The 14,818-nt window shown below is 47.5% G+C and overlaps 1 protein-coding gene across 4 annotated transcripts in view; it reads right to left on the bottom strand.

The window, feature by feature from the left end:
* The window catches only part of Ninl (ninein like), a 71,939-nt gene that overhangs the window by 31,116 nt on the left and 26,005 nt on the right, over positions 1 to 14,818 (bottom strand). For all 4 annotated transcript variants that reach the window (XM_021193544.1, XM_029536404.1, XM_029536405.1 and 1 more), the window contains 4 exons: positions 8,378 to 8,550; positions 6,767 to 6,833; positions 3,561 to 3,751; positions 2,530 to 2,682 (listed from right to left, as the gene is read on the bottom strand). In XM_021193544.1, coding sequence (XP_021049203.1) covers positions 2,530 to 2,682; positions 3,561 to 3,751; positions 6,767 to 6,833; positions 8,378 to 8,550 — 584 coding nt within the window. The remainder of the gene's footprint in view (positions 1 to 2,529; positions 2,683 to 3,560; positions 3,752 to 6,766; positions 6,834 to 8,377; positions 8,551 to 14,818) is intronic.

Raw genomic sequence — 14,818 nt, forward strand, 5'->3', positions numbered from 1 at the left:
ACCCACCTGAACACAAGCTCTGATACCCAAATGCACTGAGGAATTACTAGTCCCTCCTCTGGATCTAGAGGAAGGATAGGGTGGAGGTGAATCCCTCAGGAGCTTGCCTTCCTGGAGCTGGCACAGTCACATAAAGCCACCAGAGTCCACATGGGACATGGCAGGCTCAACCTTGCAGTCAAGCAGATCACTTTGCTGAAGTCCTTGAGTCTTGAATTTTGCCCAAAGTAAGAGGCAGGCATTCTGAAACAAGAGACATCAGGAGGACAGGAATCTGGTGCCTTACAGACTAATCCTCTCCTTGTCTAGGCAGCATGTGTCACAAGTGCACAGTGTGTGTGCATGTACAGAAAATGCACTGTGAGTATGGGCTTATGTTAATATATGTACATATTTGTGTACAAACTGTGAGCATGCATGAATGTGTGCCATGTATGACTAAGTTTATACATTTGGTAAATAAATGTCTGCTGTGATTATGTATGTTTACAGTAGGTACACACCTACATTTGATGTGCACCTATGTATACACATGTACAGTGGATAAGCAAATGTTTATCTGGGTGTGTATGTACAGAGCCTGCACATATGTTTATAGTAGGAGCACACAGAGTAAGATGTGTTTGTATACAATGAGCAAGTATAGTGGATGTGGACATTATCTATAGTGGGTGCATATATAGAACCTTTGTTCTACTGTGTATCTACAATGGTTGTGCATATAGAGAACCTGTGCTTGTCTTCAGCAGATGTGCACATACAGAAGATGTGGAGTACACAGTAGGTACATATATACAGGAATGTGCAAAGGTCAACACTGAGTGGTGCACAGATGGAGACATCACAAATCTATAGTGGGTACATGTGCACTGTAGATGTGAATGTGCACACATTTGGTGGATGTGTGGATGTGTATGCATGTTTCTATCCTGGGCGATGCATGTACAGAGCCTAAGCACACCTATATATAGTGGATGTGCAGGCATAGAGGATGCAGATAGGTCTACAGCAGGTATGCACTTGCAGTGGATGCCATGTGTCTTCATGAAGTTCTCATATACAATGGGTGTGCACATGTACAGGGAGGGTACACACATAGAGAGCCTGAGTATGTCTAGAGTGGGTGTACATACAGAAAATATGTACATAATTGGTAATGAGTATATAGTGAACATACATGTGTACAACTGGTGAGCATTTAAAGTGTGTCCACAGAAGATACACACATAAAATGGATGTGCCACATCTACAATAGCAATGCAAGTATGGTGGAGGTGTGTGCACTCACTAAGCTGTGTGTGTATAGATGATGTGTGCACAGTGAGCACAGTACAGTATGTATGAATGCAGTGTATGCCTGTGCTGTATACCTGTATGTAGTTTGTGAGCAAAGCGAACAAGGTGGGAAGATGGTCCAACATCCACAGTGCCAGAAGCATGGGACCAGTTCACCAAGTGCAGGAAAGGGAAAGAAGTAAGGTATACAGAAGAGCTGTAACATCTAGAACATTCTAGACCACGACCTCTACCATAGATGAAGCTACTACGTGAAGAGGCAACTTCTGAGAAGCACATGGGACCCACAGTCCTCCTTACATGCTAGCCTGTGGTGTCCACACAGTTGCTGGGTCTTGTAGGAGGAGGTTCAGAGACCCTGAGGATACCATCTGATAATATGTGCCAGTGATACCAAAGCACGAGCAACACGTGGCCTCATTCAGAGGGTGTATCCAGCTGAACCAACACTGAATATGGCTTGTGTGCGGGGGAGTCTCATCTTCAGGCTCTCAGACTTGCATTTATGTGGTGCTAAGAATGGCCCAGAGCTGGTCCATGCTGGGAAAGAATTCCACCACAGATCCACTCTTAGCTCCTGGTATTTCTGACTCGCAGGGCTGTTACCATTCTGTAATGCCTGCCTTTCAGATCCCCACTGACTCAGTCAAAACCTCAGATTCTCAAGTGCATCTTGCCCATAGCAGTGTCTGTCCCCAGAGCTAGCCTGTACTATGTCCTGATGCTAATAAAACAAAGGGTTGGGCCAGTCACCTCTGAACAAGGTGGCTTGGACAAAATAAAATTCACGACTTCAGGTCAGGAAAAATAATCCACAGAGGACAAATCTCAGACAAGCCGTACTGCTCTACAACCCATTTCTAGTGCAGAAAGGGAGAGGGAGGCAGCTGCCTCACTGAAAATCATCACTCAGTGGCACAGAGAGGGGACAATCTGAGGAACAGCTGTGTTCTCCATATTGCATTATTCTCTGATATTCCTGATGTAGGTGCTCAAGACTGCTTCCATTTTACGGATGAACACAGAGCTCAGAGAAGGTAATACACAGTCAGGAATGAGCACCGCCAGACAAGCTCAAGGTCCAAGAGCACTGCACACGCACAGGTGTGTGCACATTTGTGCAGCTTCTGTGCTCAGGGCCGTGACACTGGCACAATCATCAGCCAACGCCTCATCTGGCAAGGAGCAACACCAACTACTGTTGATGTGTGACACCTAATTCTCCCATTTTACCTGATAATGAGACCAAAGCCTGTTTGGTTTGATCAGACTGGAAGATGCTGGAAGCGAAGGAGGCTCATGACCAAACAGGCCAAGCTGAAACTCTGCAAGACTCACTCTGCCATCTCCATCTTGGTCCAGTTTGCTGAACAGTTCTTCAAGTTCCTAGACAAAAGCCAGCACCCTTCAGGCCTGGAGAGCCACCTTGCTGTCCCTCTGGCTCCAGGCACCCACCTAGGGCTCTTAGCATATCTAAAGATTAAACTGTGTAGCTGCTTTACAAAGGCTGCTTCTGTTGGTCTGTTTGGATACTCCTGCCTTGCCAGGTGGGAGGGGCAGCATCTGAACATCCTTGCTCTAGAGATACTCAAGTGTCCACGGGGGCAGGGATTTGCTGGAAACCCAGCCTGGACCCTACAGTTCACGGTCCAGCAAGGATACCAGGTAGGAACCACCTTCCTGTCCAAGCCTTCCCAAAGACTGGTACCTACACCGGGGTGTAGCAAGGCGCACATGCTGTGTTGGGCTGGGCAGAAGGAGGAGGATATTTGGTTCAGACAGAAGAAGGGTATTTGGTTCAGGCAGAAGGATGGCTGGAAGTGAAACTTTTAGAAGCAGCTGAGACCCACAATGGCAGCTGAAAGTTTATGAGGATGAACTGTGTGGGTGAAGATGGACTCTCAAAGGTAACAACAGCACCAGGAGCCATCAAAAGATCTGAGATTGGGAGGCTGGTGAGATGGCTCAGCAGGTAAGAGCACCGACTGCTCTTCTGAAGGTCCTGAGTTCAAATCCCAGCAACCACATGGTGGCTCACAACCATCTGTAATGAGATCTGATGCCCTCTTCTGCTGTGTCTGAAGACAGCTTCAGTGTACTTACACATAATAAATAAACCTTTAAAAAAAAAAAAAAAAAAAAAAAGATCTGAGATTAGAAATTGCAGAAGAAAAACTGCTGTCTGAAGGTGAACTGGTTTTCCAGGCTCAGCACTCAGTGTGACCACCAAATACCATGTCTCTGAGGTCGCCCCAGGTCTTCACCTGTTTCTCAAGACTGTGGAGCCCAATGCTTCGGCAGACCACAGCCAGCTCCTGCTCATTCAGGTGACCACTGCTTCCAATCCCCAGCTCATGCCAGATGCCCTGGACCAGGTTCTCAGGAGTGCTGAAGGAGGGGCTACATGATTTCCGGAGTGTCCCGAAGACCTCACAACCCCAGGATCGCAGCTGGCCTGAAGCAATGGAGGGTCATAGTTAAATGCTGATTAATAATAATAATAATAATAATAATAATAATAATAATAATAAAGAAACCACAATGGAATACTTAGGCTTATGGGCATTAGTTACTTTCATAACTGAACAAGTAACATAAAAGCCATGTCCTCCATGGAGTGCCAAGCCGGAGTGTTCCAAATGACAGCATGGGCTGAGCAGTAGAAAGCACACCAAAGGGCCTGTGGCCAGTGCAGCCTGACCTACAGCATGGACTGCAGGGAGCTATTCCAGTATTGGGGACTTTCTGTGTGCAGGACAATAAGGCCTAGGCTCTGCCCTAGGCCTCTAGGTGGGCTAGTGTCTTTTCAGTTCTACAAATGCATCCAGTGGGCACCTCCCCATTCTTTATAGGAGGCTTGGGGCTGGGCATTCTGCACCCAGAAGAGAATTCAGTTTGTTCCACCAGCCCTAGCACCTCCTTCCTGGTCGCTGCAGCCTAACACAGCGACCAGGAAGAAAGAGTGAGCACCTTTCATCACTGGCCTCTCCAAAGGTTGACAACAACTTCCTGCTGCCCTCGGTCTTACAGGTCTGGCTCTAAAGAGCCATGCAGTTTGCACCCTACTTGCTTACTGAAGCACATGCCACGTTCGTGGTCTCTCTTCTCTCCTGGTCTCAAATGACTGCCTTTAGTTTTTTGGCTTTTCAACATTAAGCAGTTTAAAAACACAACTCCAAATTCTGGTATTTTTTTCTTCTACCAATCCCCAGGGGTCTGTAGCCTCTCTGCAACCTCAGAAGCCTTGAGCCAGCTTTCACCAGTAGAACATAAAAGAAGTCATGCTGTGTGATCATAGGATAGGCTCCCATAACACAGGAGATCAACAGCCCAGCGGGCCAGACCTTGTATGAGGAGACCAGAGCCATTATGCTATGAGGAAGCCACACTGAGAGGTTCTTTGATTCAAAGGCAGTCTACAGCTGAGCCACAGACCAGCTATGTGAGTAACCTTCACATCCTCCCACGGTCAGGACTCAGCCTTCATGGGTCTCTGCCCTGAACCATGCTATCCACCTTCTTCAACTTTTCCTAAGTACTGTAATCCCCTTTCCGAGAAGCTCTGCAGCAGCATGGAGCACTTGGCTGCTGTGGCCATCGAGGCCTGGTGTGACCCTCACTCTTCTTCATAAGCTCATCAAGAACCCTCTGCATGAGCCTTGGGTTGCACTAAGTAAGAGTTGCTCAGACTGCCTTCTGCCTGTCGAAGGGGTCAGAAAGGCTTAGGTAGTTGTCCCCTGACAGTTCCTCAGGGCCTGCAGAGTGTTCAGGCCCTGACACCCTGTAGTGGTTATTCCTGGTTGTCAACTTGACTATATTTGGAATGAACTACAATCCAGAATTGGAAGGCTCACCAGTGAACCTAATCTGGAGGCTAGGAGATAGAAGTTTCTGATCTGGATCTTGGTATGGAGATCTTGAGGCATAGTGGCTATGAATTCCAGAAGATTAAGACAGGGAGATCTCTGAGTTCAAGGTCATCTGGGATTAAAGGTGTGGTGGCACACACCTTTAATCTGGGCTATACCTTCTGCTGGAGACCATATAAGGACATTGGAAGAAAGGAGTCTGGTTCTCGATCTTTCCTCTGCTAGATCCTTGGACTTCCATTCACAGCTACTACTGAATCATTGTTGGGAATTGGACTGCAGACTGTAAGTCATCAATAAATTCCTTTACTATATAGAGACTCTCCATAAGTTCTGTGACTCTAGAGAACCCTGACTAATACACACCCCCATGCTGCCAAGCTACGTTCATCACTTCTGCAGCATGACTGGTATTAGCATCTAATTGCATATTGTCTTCTTGCTTTCAAATTGTTTGCCACTGGCCTTGTTATTATCTCCCCATTTAAATTCCAGGAGTCAATTCATTTTTTTATTAGTGTGTGTGGTATGTGTGAGTGTGTATGTGTCTGTGTCTGTCTGTTTGCATGTGTTCACTGATACATATACATGTAACACATGGAGCTGTCAGGTGTCTTAATCACTTACCACCTTACTCTCCAGGGCAGAGTCTCTCACTGAGCCTGGAACTTACTGACTGGGCTAGCTTAAGTAGTCAGCGAGCCCTAGAGTGTCTTTGCCTTGCCAGTGCTTGATTTCAGATGTGTGCTGACAAACCCAACTTTTTATCTGAGTGCTGGGAATCTGAATCGGGGTCTCTGGTTATATAACAAGCACTCTACTCAGTGAGCCAACCCAGGATTCTTAAGCACTACTTCATCATCTCTCACCACAGAAGCAACATAGGCAAATATGAGTCTGAATAAATCAAGTCACTTCCCTATAAAACCTCTGTAATCTCTCCTAGGGTACTACTATGAGGAACTTTGTGTGAGTTTCTGTACCCCCAGGAACATGTAATGCAACTGCCATGGTAGAAAGGTGCGGATGGCTTTCTCATGCCTGTGCACCCAGTGGCTATTTGGAGCTTAGCATCACACACAGACAACAGCACTTCTGGTGGCCAAGAGCCCCTGGTTCAGCTATACTCTCCTGATGCTCATGGACCGATTTGCTCCAACTGTGGGTCTTTGGCTGCTGTGCCAGGCTCTTCAGGAGCAGGACCATGTGCTACTTTCCGCTGGAGGAAACTCAAGCCCTGGTGGGTCTGAAACTACCCCTTCACAGCACAGGAGACTGCAAGCCGACCAAGCAGTCCCCTTTGGCCTGAGAGTGATGCGTACCATCGGGGTCCACACTGGAACCCACTGGCCATGATTGAGAGCAGCAGCAGCCTGAAACATTGTCTGGAAGCCTCTGTCTCAGCAAGTGGCAGTCTTGGGGGAAACTGAAGACCAAATGACTGCCTCTGGGGCGATGCCAACATTCCAACCACCTCAGGAGGAGGAACCCTCGAGGGCCTCACACACACCACATGCAGTTCTCAAGACACTGCCCTCTCCAACAACCTGGCTCTCAGAGCTCTAATCAGGCACAGCATGAAATATGAAGCTACCGCTTACCTTGTGCTTCAAATAATTCATTCTGAGGTTCTTTCGCACTCTCAGCATCTTCATCTGACTTGAGGCTCTGTGAAAAAAGGGAAGAGAAGGATGTGAGTGCCCCAATGGGTGATACGGTGCATGAAACACCAGGAATAAGCCCAAAGGATGTTGGGGTGGGAGGGGTCACTAAAGATGTACTCTGGTCTAGCACCCCCAGGCTGAAGCTCAACAGGCTGTGGTCCCACTAAGCAGAGTCTTTGTAAAGACCTCTCCAAAGCAAAGGGTTCAGACATAAGGTTGGTCACATGCCTTGTTCTGCATTCTCTGGCTTCTTATCATAAACTACCAGGGGACCACACTGAAAATACAGAAAGCTCCTGCATCCCAGAGCAGAATCCAGCCAGCTTTGACAGGAATTGTCTGCATTCCACCCATGGACGCCTTCAACAGATATTGTGATTACCATGGCCCTGTGCAGAATCCTTAACCATCCCTATCAGCTCAGCTAACAGAAAGGCAAGCCTCTGTCCCTTTGTGTCTACAGAGTGAGTTCTAGGACAGCCAGGGCTATACAGAGAAACTGGGTCTCTACAAAACAAACAAAACAAAACAAAACAAGCCTCACTCACCACATCAGTAGGCCCAGAGTTAACATCTGCTAGTGTTAACAATGCACAGATTTCTTTAAGTGCTGTGTGACCTGCTGGATGACCAGCTGCCCTGATTCTCAGGAGTCGGAATGCATGTTGGTAATAAATACTCAGTTTTGTTTTTCTAATGCATTTAACCCAGCTGACAGCACAGTGTTCTCTGTGTTTGTACTCTGAGACAGAGATGAAGTACCATGATGAAGGTGGAGGGTCACTAGCTCAGATGTGTCCCCTCTCAACCCATCAGGCTTTGTGGAGGTTCCTTTCTCCACTGAAACACCTCACCTACTCAATGCACACTTTTCTTTCCAGGCAGCAGGGAAGGTCCCATTGCCAGCCACAAATAGGCTCAGGGGCAGGGAAAGAAAGGGTCAGCTCCCACACTCCAAGAGGCATCCAGCTGCACCACGCTGGACTACAGATGTGTGGGCCTTAGTATATCCTGAGGCAGACAGTACTGTGGATTTGGTCCCCACTCTCCTATCCATGAGGCTTACCAAAGGCTTCTTTCCTCACTCCTTGGCATGTAATGTCTCCCAGTTCTGAAGCCCTAATTTGGACTTTCCGTAATAAAAGGAAGGTGTGGCTGGTGAGCTGGGAGTGAGAAAAGGTCACAACAAAGTCCCCATTACTCCACATCTGAGGGAGCGTGGCCTGGGACCAGGAATGCCCCAAACAGAGCCGAGAGCTTCAAATGAAGCATGGCTGCCATATATACCCATATATACCCATATATACCCAGGCTGCTGACAACGCAGGTCGCCCAACGGCTGCCATATATACCCGGGCTGCTGACAACGCAGGTCGTCCAACGGCTGCCATATATACCCGGGCTGCTGACAACGCAGGTCGCCCAGGAACTTGGTGGCTTTCTCCAGGACAACACTCTCCAGGAGCATTCTTTTGGACAGTGACAAATTAACAATTACTTCCCTAATGTTTGGCAATCTAAATGGGAAGGGCTGGCTGGCTGACTAACCTCCACACTTTCCAGAGATGCAGAGCGTCTCAGTGGAGGCTTCACGCTGCCCTTGACCTGCTGTTCCAATCCATATTTGGTTGCAGTGGCAGAGTCACCGAGCTCAGGTAGGCTCCGACGGCCATACCACTTAGAGCCACTCATGTACTTTGGAGGGACAGCACAGGAAGTAGCTGGAAGGAGAAAAGGAGACAAGCGGAGAGGGGATGGCTATGAAGCAGGCCGTGGGTCCTGCATGGTGGCATGACCCTCCCTTAGAAGCTGGACGATTAACCTCCAGTATGGCTCACAGACACACTGTTGAACACCTGCTGGTCTGGAGGACACAAGGACACTGATCAGCTGATAGTGGATGTGCTATTACTTGAAACAAAACTGGGAAAGTCATGTTGGGCAAGGGCATTCCTACTGAACACCAGGTGCTCTTTACATTTTCTCAAGTATATTTTGGTTTTGTTTATGGAGTGAGACACCAACAGTCCAAGAACACATAGCTAAAGAACTGAGGACTATTCCCCATAACTCAGGGTTGCAGTCTGTGCCCCAACAAGCCAGGCTCAGCCACCATCACAATAAGCCAATTAAAAGAGCCAAGTTAACAGTGAAAAGCAGATGCACTCAATGTGCCCACATTACGAACTGGGATAAAGAGACTCAGTGACCCCCTCCTGTGAGAAAAAGGTACCCTCACTGTCTTTAAATTTATCACTAGTAAGTCTATCTTCAGGGTCCTGTCTCGAGGTTAAGGTTTAACTAGAAGGCAAGAGATACGCATAAACTGCACTCCTGATCAAGGTATGGTCCTGCCTCTTCTGTGACCCATCACTGGTTTGACTCTAGTCTCTTCTGCAAGGTGGTCTGGCAAGGTGTCAGCACTATGTGAAATCCTTTTGCTTTCCTAGGGACAAGATCCCCCTTAATTCGTACCAGGAGTCAGCAATTTCCTTCGCTCAGTATGAGATTTCTGGCGGAAATCCCAACTCCCTGGGTGCTTTGTTTCAGTGGTCCAGATAGCCAGAGTGAGGAATACATGTGTCTCTTTAAAAAATCCTCACTCTTGCTAGGTATGCTGGTTACATCAGGACATCAAACCCTTGGGGCTAGAAAGTACTCCATAGGCAAGCATGAGCCACAGACAAAAACGCACTCTGCAATCCTGTGCAGTCTGAAGGCCCAGGACACATGCAGCATGGACTGTGGTCTCCAGACTGAAAGGGACACTCTACACCCAACCCTCCCTGAGGTTCCTAATTCCTCTATCTGCACAGCCTCACCATCCTAGCTAACGTGCGAGGGGAACACAGAGAAGGTTATCGGACAGGCAGTCATGGGCTAGGCTGCGGGTTCAGGAGAAGTTGGGATCAGGGTTCTGAAGGAGTGTAGCTACAGAGTTGGGTGCGCCCACTGAGATCAGCCTGGCCATGAGGAACCCTTCATCCATAGCAGATATGTCTTGGGTTTATGGAACAGAAGGCAGCTTCATGGGGCCAAGAGCTACCTGGCCTCTTTCCTCTGTGCTGATGGTTACTACTTGCTGATCCTGGGACCACCAGAAGAGAAATCTGGGTGACCTGAATACAGGGCAGGAGTTGGAGATGAGGAGTAAGACTCGGTGAGGTCAATGCCAAGTTCCACTCTGGATATGCCAAATGTGAAGTGCCAGTGTAGCATTCAAGGTGTCTGAAAACCCACAAGATGATTGCTGGGGCATGTTACCAGTCCTCATGAGTGTCGCATGTTATGTTATCCACACCAACAGAATAGGCATTGGCAGGCCAGGTATAGTGTCCCTGAAGGGACAAAAGTCATGGGACATGTTGAAAGGAAAAGGTTCCACGTCCACAGAGAAATCAAGAGAACATATGAGACAATGCCCCGAGGCCAGAGTCAATTCTCCACAGGCAGAGGGGAAAAAAGGGCCACACAGTAAAACTTCAAGCAGGTCACTCACCCTTCTTTGAGAGCTCTGGATACTCCCCTTAAGACCATGAAAGCTGAGGCTGGCAAGATGGCTCAGAGGATAAGAGCACTGACTACTCTTTAGAAGGTCCTGAGTTCAAATCCTGGCAACCACCCGTACATAATGAGATCTGATGCCCTCTTCTGGTGTGTCTGAAGTCAGCTACAGTGTACTTATGTATAATAATAAATAACTCTTTGGGCTGGAGCAAGCAGGGACTGAGCAAGCAGAGTTGACCAGAGCGAGCAGAGGTCCTAAAAATTCAATTCCCACAACAACCACATGAAGGCTCACAATCATCTGTACAGCTTCAGTGTGCTCACAATAAACCTTTAAAAAAAAAATAAATAAAAGGCTGAGCCTTCTGGATTCCGTCTCTGCCTGTAGCAGATCCTCTGGCACAGGGCTCCCTCCGTAACCAAATAGTGCCAGGAGGGAGCAAGTCTCCCAGGAATGCGGACAGGACTGTGAGTGCAGGGAGGAACACCACTGCTGCTCAGAGGAACCCGCTCAGAGCCCTCAGGACACAGTAACCTTCCAGTCTCTGTCTGCACCCAGAGCTGCCCTGTGCCACAGAGCTACATATACAAATACCACCAGGAGAGAGTGGGTCTGGAGTCCTATACACCTGTGAGCACAGGTAAGACCACCACTTTTCTTCAAATTTCTGGCCCAAGAGGGGACACTCACAGAGCCACTGGGACACAGGAACCAAGGATCTGCTGGGGACAGGATCCTTCTGGTCTCTGTCTGAAGCCCAGAGCTGACCCTGTATCACAGGTCTCCATATCCAAATTCCTCCCGGAAAGAATTGGTCTTTCAGGAGTACTGACACACAGGCTGGCAGGAGGGACAAGTCAAAGTGCCTGACAAATACAGAAGTGGATGCTCACAGCCATCTATTGGACAGAGCACAGGGTCCCCAACTAGAGAAAGGTCCCAAGGAGCTGAAGGGGTTTGCAGCCTCACAGGAGGAACCACAATATGAACTAACCAGTACTCCCAGAGCTCCCGGGGGCTAAACCACCAACCAAAGAGTACACATAGAGGGGCCCAAGGTTCCAGCTGATATGTAGCAGAGGATGGGCTTGTTGGACATCAATGGGAAGAGAGGCCTTGGTCCTGTGAAGGCTTTATGCCCCAGTGGAGGGGAATGCCAGGGTCAGGAAGTGGGAGTGGGTGGGTTGGTGAGTGGGGGTGGGGGTTGGGGGTTTTGGGAAGGGAAACCAGGAAAGGGGATAACATTTGAAATGTAAAGGAAAGGGGATAACATTTGAAATGTAAATAAAGAAAATATATAACAAGAAGAAAAAGCATGGAATTGGTACCAATAAGATGGCTAGGAAGAAAGGGGCATGTTGGTTGCATGTGCTTGGTTCCTGAATGGTCCAAGTGGCAAAAGAGAGCTAACTTCCAAGTTGATTAGCAAGGAAATAGTTGACTTCTGACATCCTCATATGTATACAAGTTCTCTCTCTCTCATTTTCTCTCTTTCACTAATTTTTATGGATGTGCATATAACAATACAGTTACTGTATCTAAGACTCAGTCAACAATGCAAACGAAAGGACTGAAAGGTTGTAAGAGCCAGACAATCAGAGAATTTGCTCTGAGACTGTATCTCCTAGTAATGTCAGAAGTTATGCCCAACACACACACACGAGATGAACAAGGACAGCAGCAATAGACAGGATAAAGTGAAGAGAAGGAAGATCATGAAGCTTTGCCCCTATGCAAAAACTACATGTAAAAAAGAATGCTGAGAGTGGGGGGGGTGTTTACCCCAGGGAAGAGCACATAGCAACTGACTATCTAGAAATCAGCTCTGAAAATATACATACCACAGTAATATTTTAAAGACTGAATAGGTTATAATATTTAGGTACATATACATAATACTTAGGAACACACAAAGACACAGACCAACATACACACACACACACACACACACACACACACAAACATATGCATGCGACAACAATTAATGAAAGAAAGGTTATAAATTTGAAAGAGAGCAAGAAGATACATGGAAGGGATTGGAATGCAGGAAAGGGAAAAGTTTAATTATATTATAATCCCCAAAAGTAATACAAATTAAAAAAAAAAAAAAAAAAGACCATGAAAGCTGTCTTTGGCACTGTGGCCTGTGGCCTGAACTCTTTCTGGAGGCCCTGAAACGCTGCTGTCTGTCTATCTGTGGTGTTGATAACACTTTTTTTTTTTTTTTTTTTTTTTTTTTTAACAAACTTCTTATCTCCAAGTTTATTGTCTCAGTGTGTTTTGTTCTCAGTGAAAGTCCCAAGAACTTTCAGGCATGTAAACAGAAAAAGGAAGAGAACACAGTTTAGTTAGCAGCCAGAAAAAAACTAGCCAAGGTCAGGGGGCAGCAATACTTGCTAGGGCAAAGTTAAAGTTTTCCAGGGCTGGCAGCCAGCAGACAAGCTAAGGTCAGTGCCCGACAAGGCAAGTCAAAGATGAACAGAGGGAGGTTCAGCATGTAGCCACCATCCTAACGGGTGAGCACCGCTCAGTCACCTCTCCAGGAGATACACTGAAAGTACAAAACATCTCAGCTGAAACTACCTGTCTTTGTCCAGTTTCTGCCATAAATCCTATAAAAGGTCCCTACAACATAGCTCTGCAGTGTTTCCTTTGGAGCCCCTTGCACCCTACGGACTTTCTCTCATGTTTCTTTAATAAATCTGTTTGCTTGGCTCTCAATAAGGAGCAGTTACAAAACAAAAGCTCTTGTCAGTGACTGGCTTCCATTTGCAGGCAAGGTGCAGCTGGGCATGGCTCTCCCATGGCTCTCGGGGGAGCACCTTCTAGTAGGGCCAGAAGAGGGCACATATCCTGTGCAGTGGGGAGCATCAGACACCTGGGCCACCTTACAGAGGACGCCCACTATCCCCATCCCCACCAGAAAGCCTGCCTCTGAGGAGACCCAGGCCACCAGGTCAAGGCTACAGCCCCATCCTGGAGTTATTCAGGGACAACTGAAACTACTGCAACTTTGTCCATACTTCTCTTCCTCATGGGCTTCCTTCTGTCCCTTCCTATCTCTGCTGTCCATGTTCTGCTGTTCTAAGAATCTAGCCAGAACAGCCCTAGGAGAAATCTCCCTCTGTTATGAAGAAGCACCACTCAGAAAAGGGGACCCACAGGGCTCTTCAGCACAGAAGCAGCAACAATGACTGGGCAGTGTCTGCTCCCTACAGTGAGCTCTGCCATGAGGTGGAACACAGGAAATCCCTGGGACCTAGCATCTTCCACCATTCCCTCAGCCAGCCCATCACATCACCTACTTGATACACATTGCACAACATCCTGCAGGAGCCCCATTGTCCGACTAAAGCCCGGATACCCATGTGCCATTATCAAATGTGCTGACTATTGAGATAGTGTAACAGGGTTGGAAAGTCAAAACCCCCTTAGTTACATGTTAATGGCCTTTAACAACAGGACGGGGAACAGAAGTACAGGACTGCTATTTCTAATGAAGGCATTTGGCCACATAGATAAACACATTCAAATGGTAAGGTGGAAGGCACTAGGCGAGAAGTAACTAGAAATTAGGATGAAGATGTTACAACTGGAACCAAAATGCAAGAAGTATAGTCAGATGGGTGAGGAGCAGGCAGTGGGGAGGCACAGGAGACGAGGAACAGGCAAGTAAGAGAATTAAAGACTGAACCAGACTCAACCCTGGAGGGGGAACCTAGAACCGACCCAGGCAGCTCTGTCACCGCAGGCCCACAGCACAAGGGCAGTCAGGGTAGTAGGTAGATGTTTTCAGACAGATGCATAGCTATTTCCTCCAAATTGAAACATTCCCTCCTCCAGTCAGGAGGGAGTTTCACAAGATGGAGAAGCAAATAAAACTTATCAGACTGAGGAAGCTCAGAAAGATACCAAGATTCAGAAGACCCTTGCCCAAGGTTATGACAGCACGGAACAACTAAAGAAGGCTGGTGGCGCCTTGGTGAAGTACCCATGCTCCTGTGAGTAACCCCTAATAATCTCATGGGCTTCCCCACTGAGGCTCCGGTAAAATCCTGTGTTTGGCCTGCTGTTAGCACTTGCTCTGTCTAAACACTGTTGTTCACATTTTGTCCCTAGAGTCACACAACAGAGATGGCAGAGGTTGGTCTCTCTCCAATGGCATTAGGGGCAATGTTTCGGGAAAGGCATGGGCCACTTAGGTGAGAAAAGTTTTTCAGTTTCTAATTCTAAAGAAAAGAGAATGAATTGGTAGTGACTCTCTTCACATCTTTGCAGAGAAAGGTATGAGACAAATACCTGTGCAAGTGGTGTGGGCTGTCATCCTTGTGTAAGTGTTGGTGTGGGGCTATCATCCTTGTGTAAGTGTTGGTGTGGGGCTATCATCTTGTGTAAGTGTTGGTGTGGGGCTGTCGTCCTTGTGTAAGTGTTGGTGTGGGGCTGTCGTCCTTGTGTAAGTGTTGGTGTGGGGCTGTCGTCCT

This window comes from Mus pahari, chromosome 3 (assembly GCF_900095145.1).
Source record: "Mus pahari chromosome 3, PAHARI_EIJ_v1.1, whole genome shotgun sequence".
Classification (NCBI taxonomy): domain Eukaryota; kingdom Metazoa; phylum Chordata; class Mammalia; order Rodentia; family Muridae; genus Mus; species Mus pahari.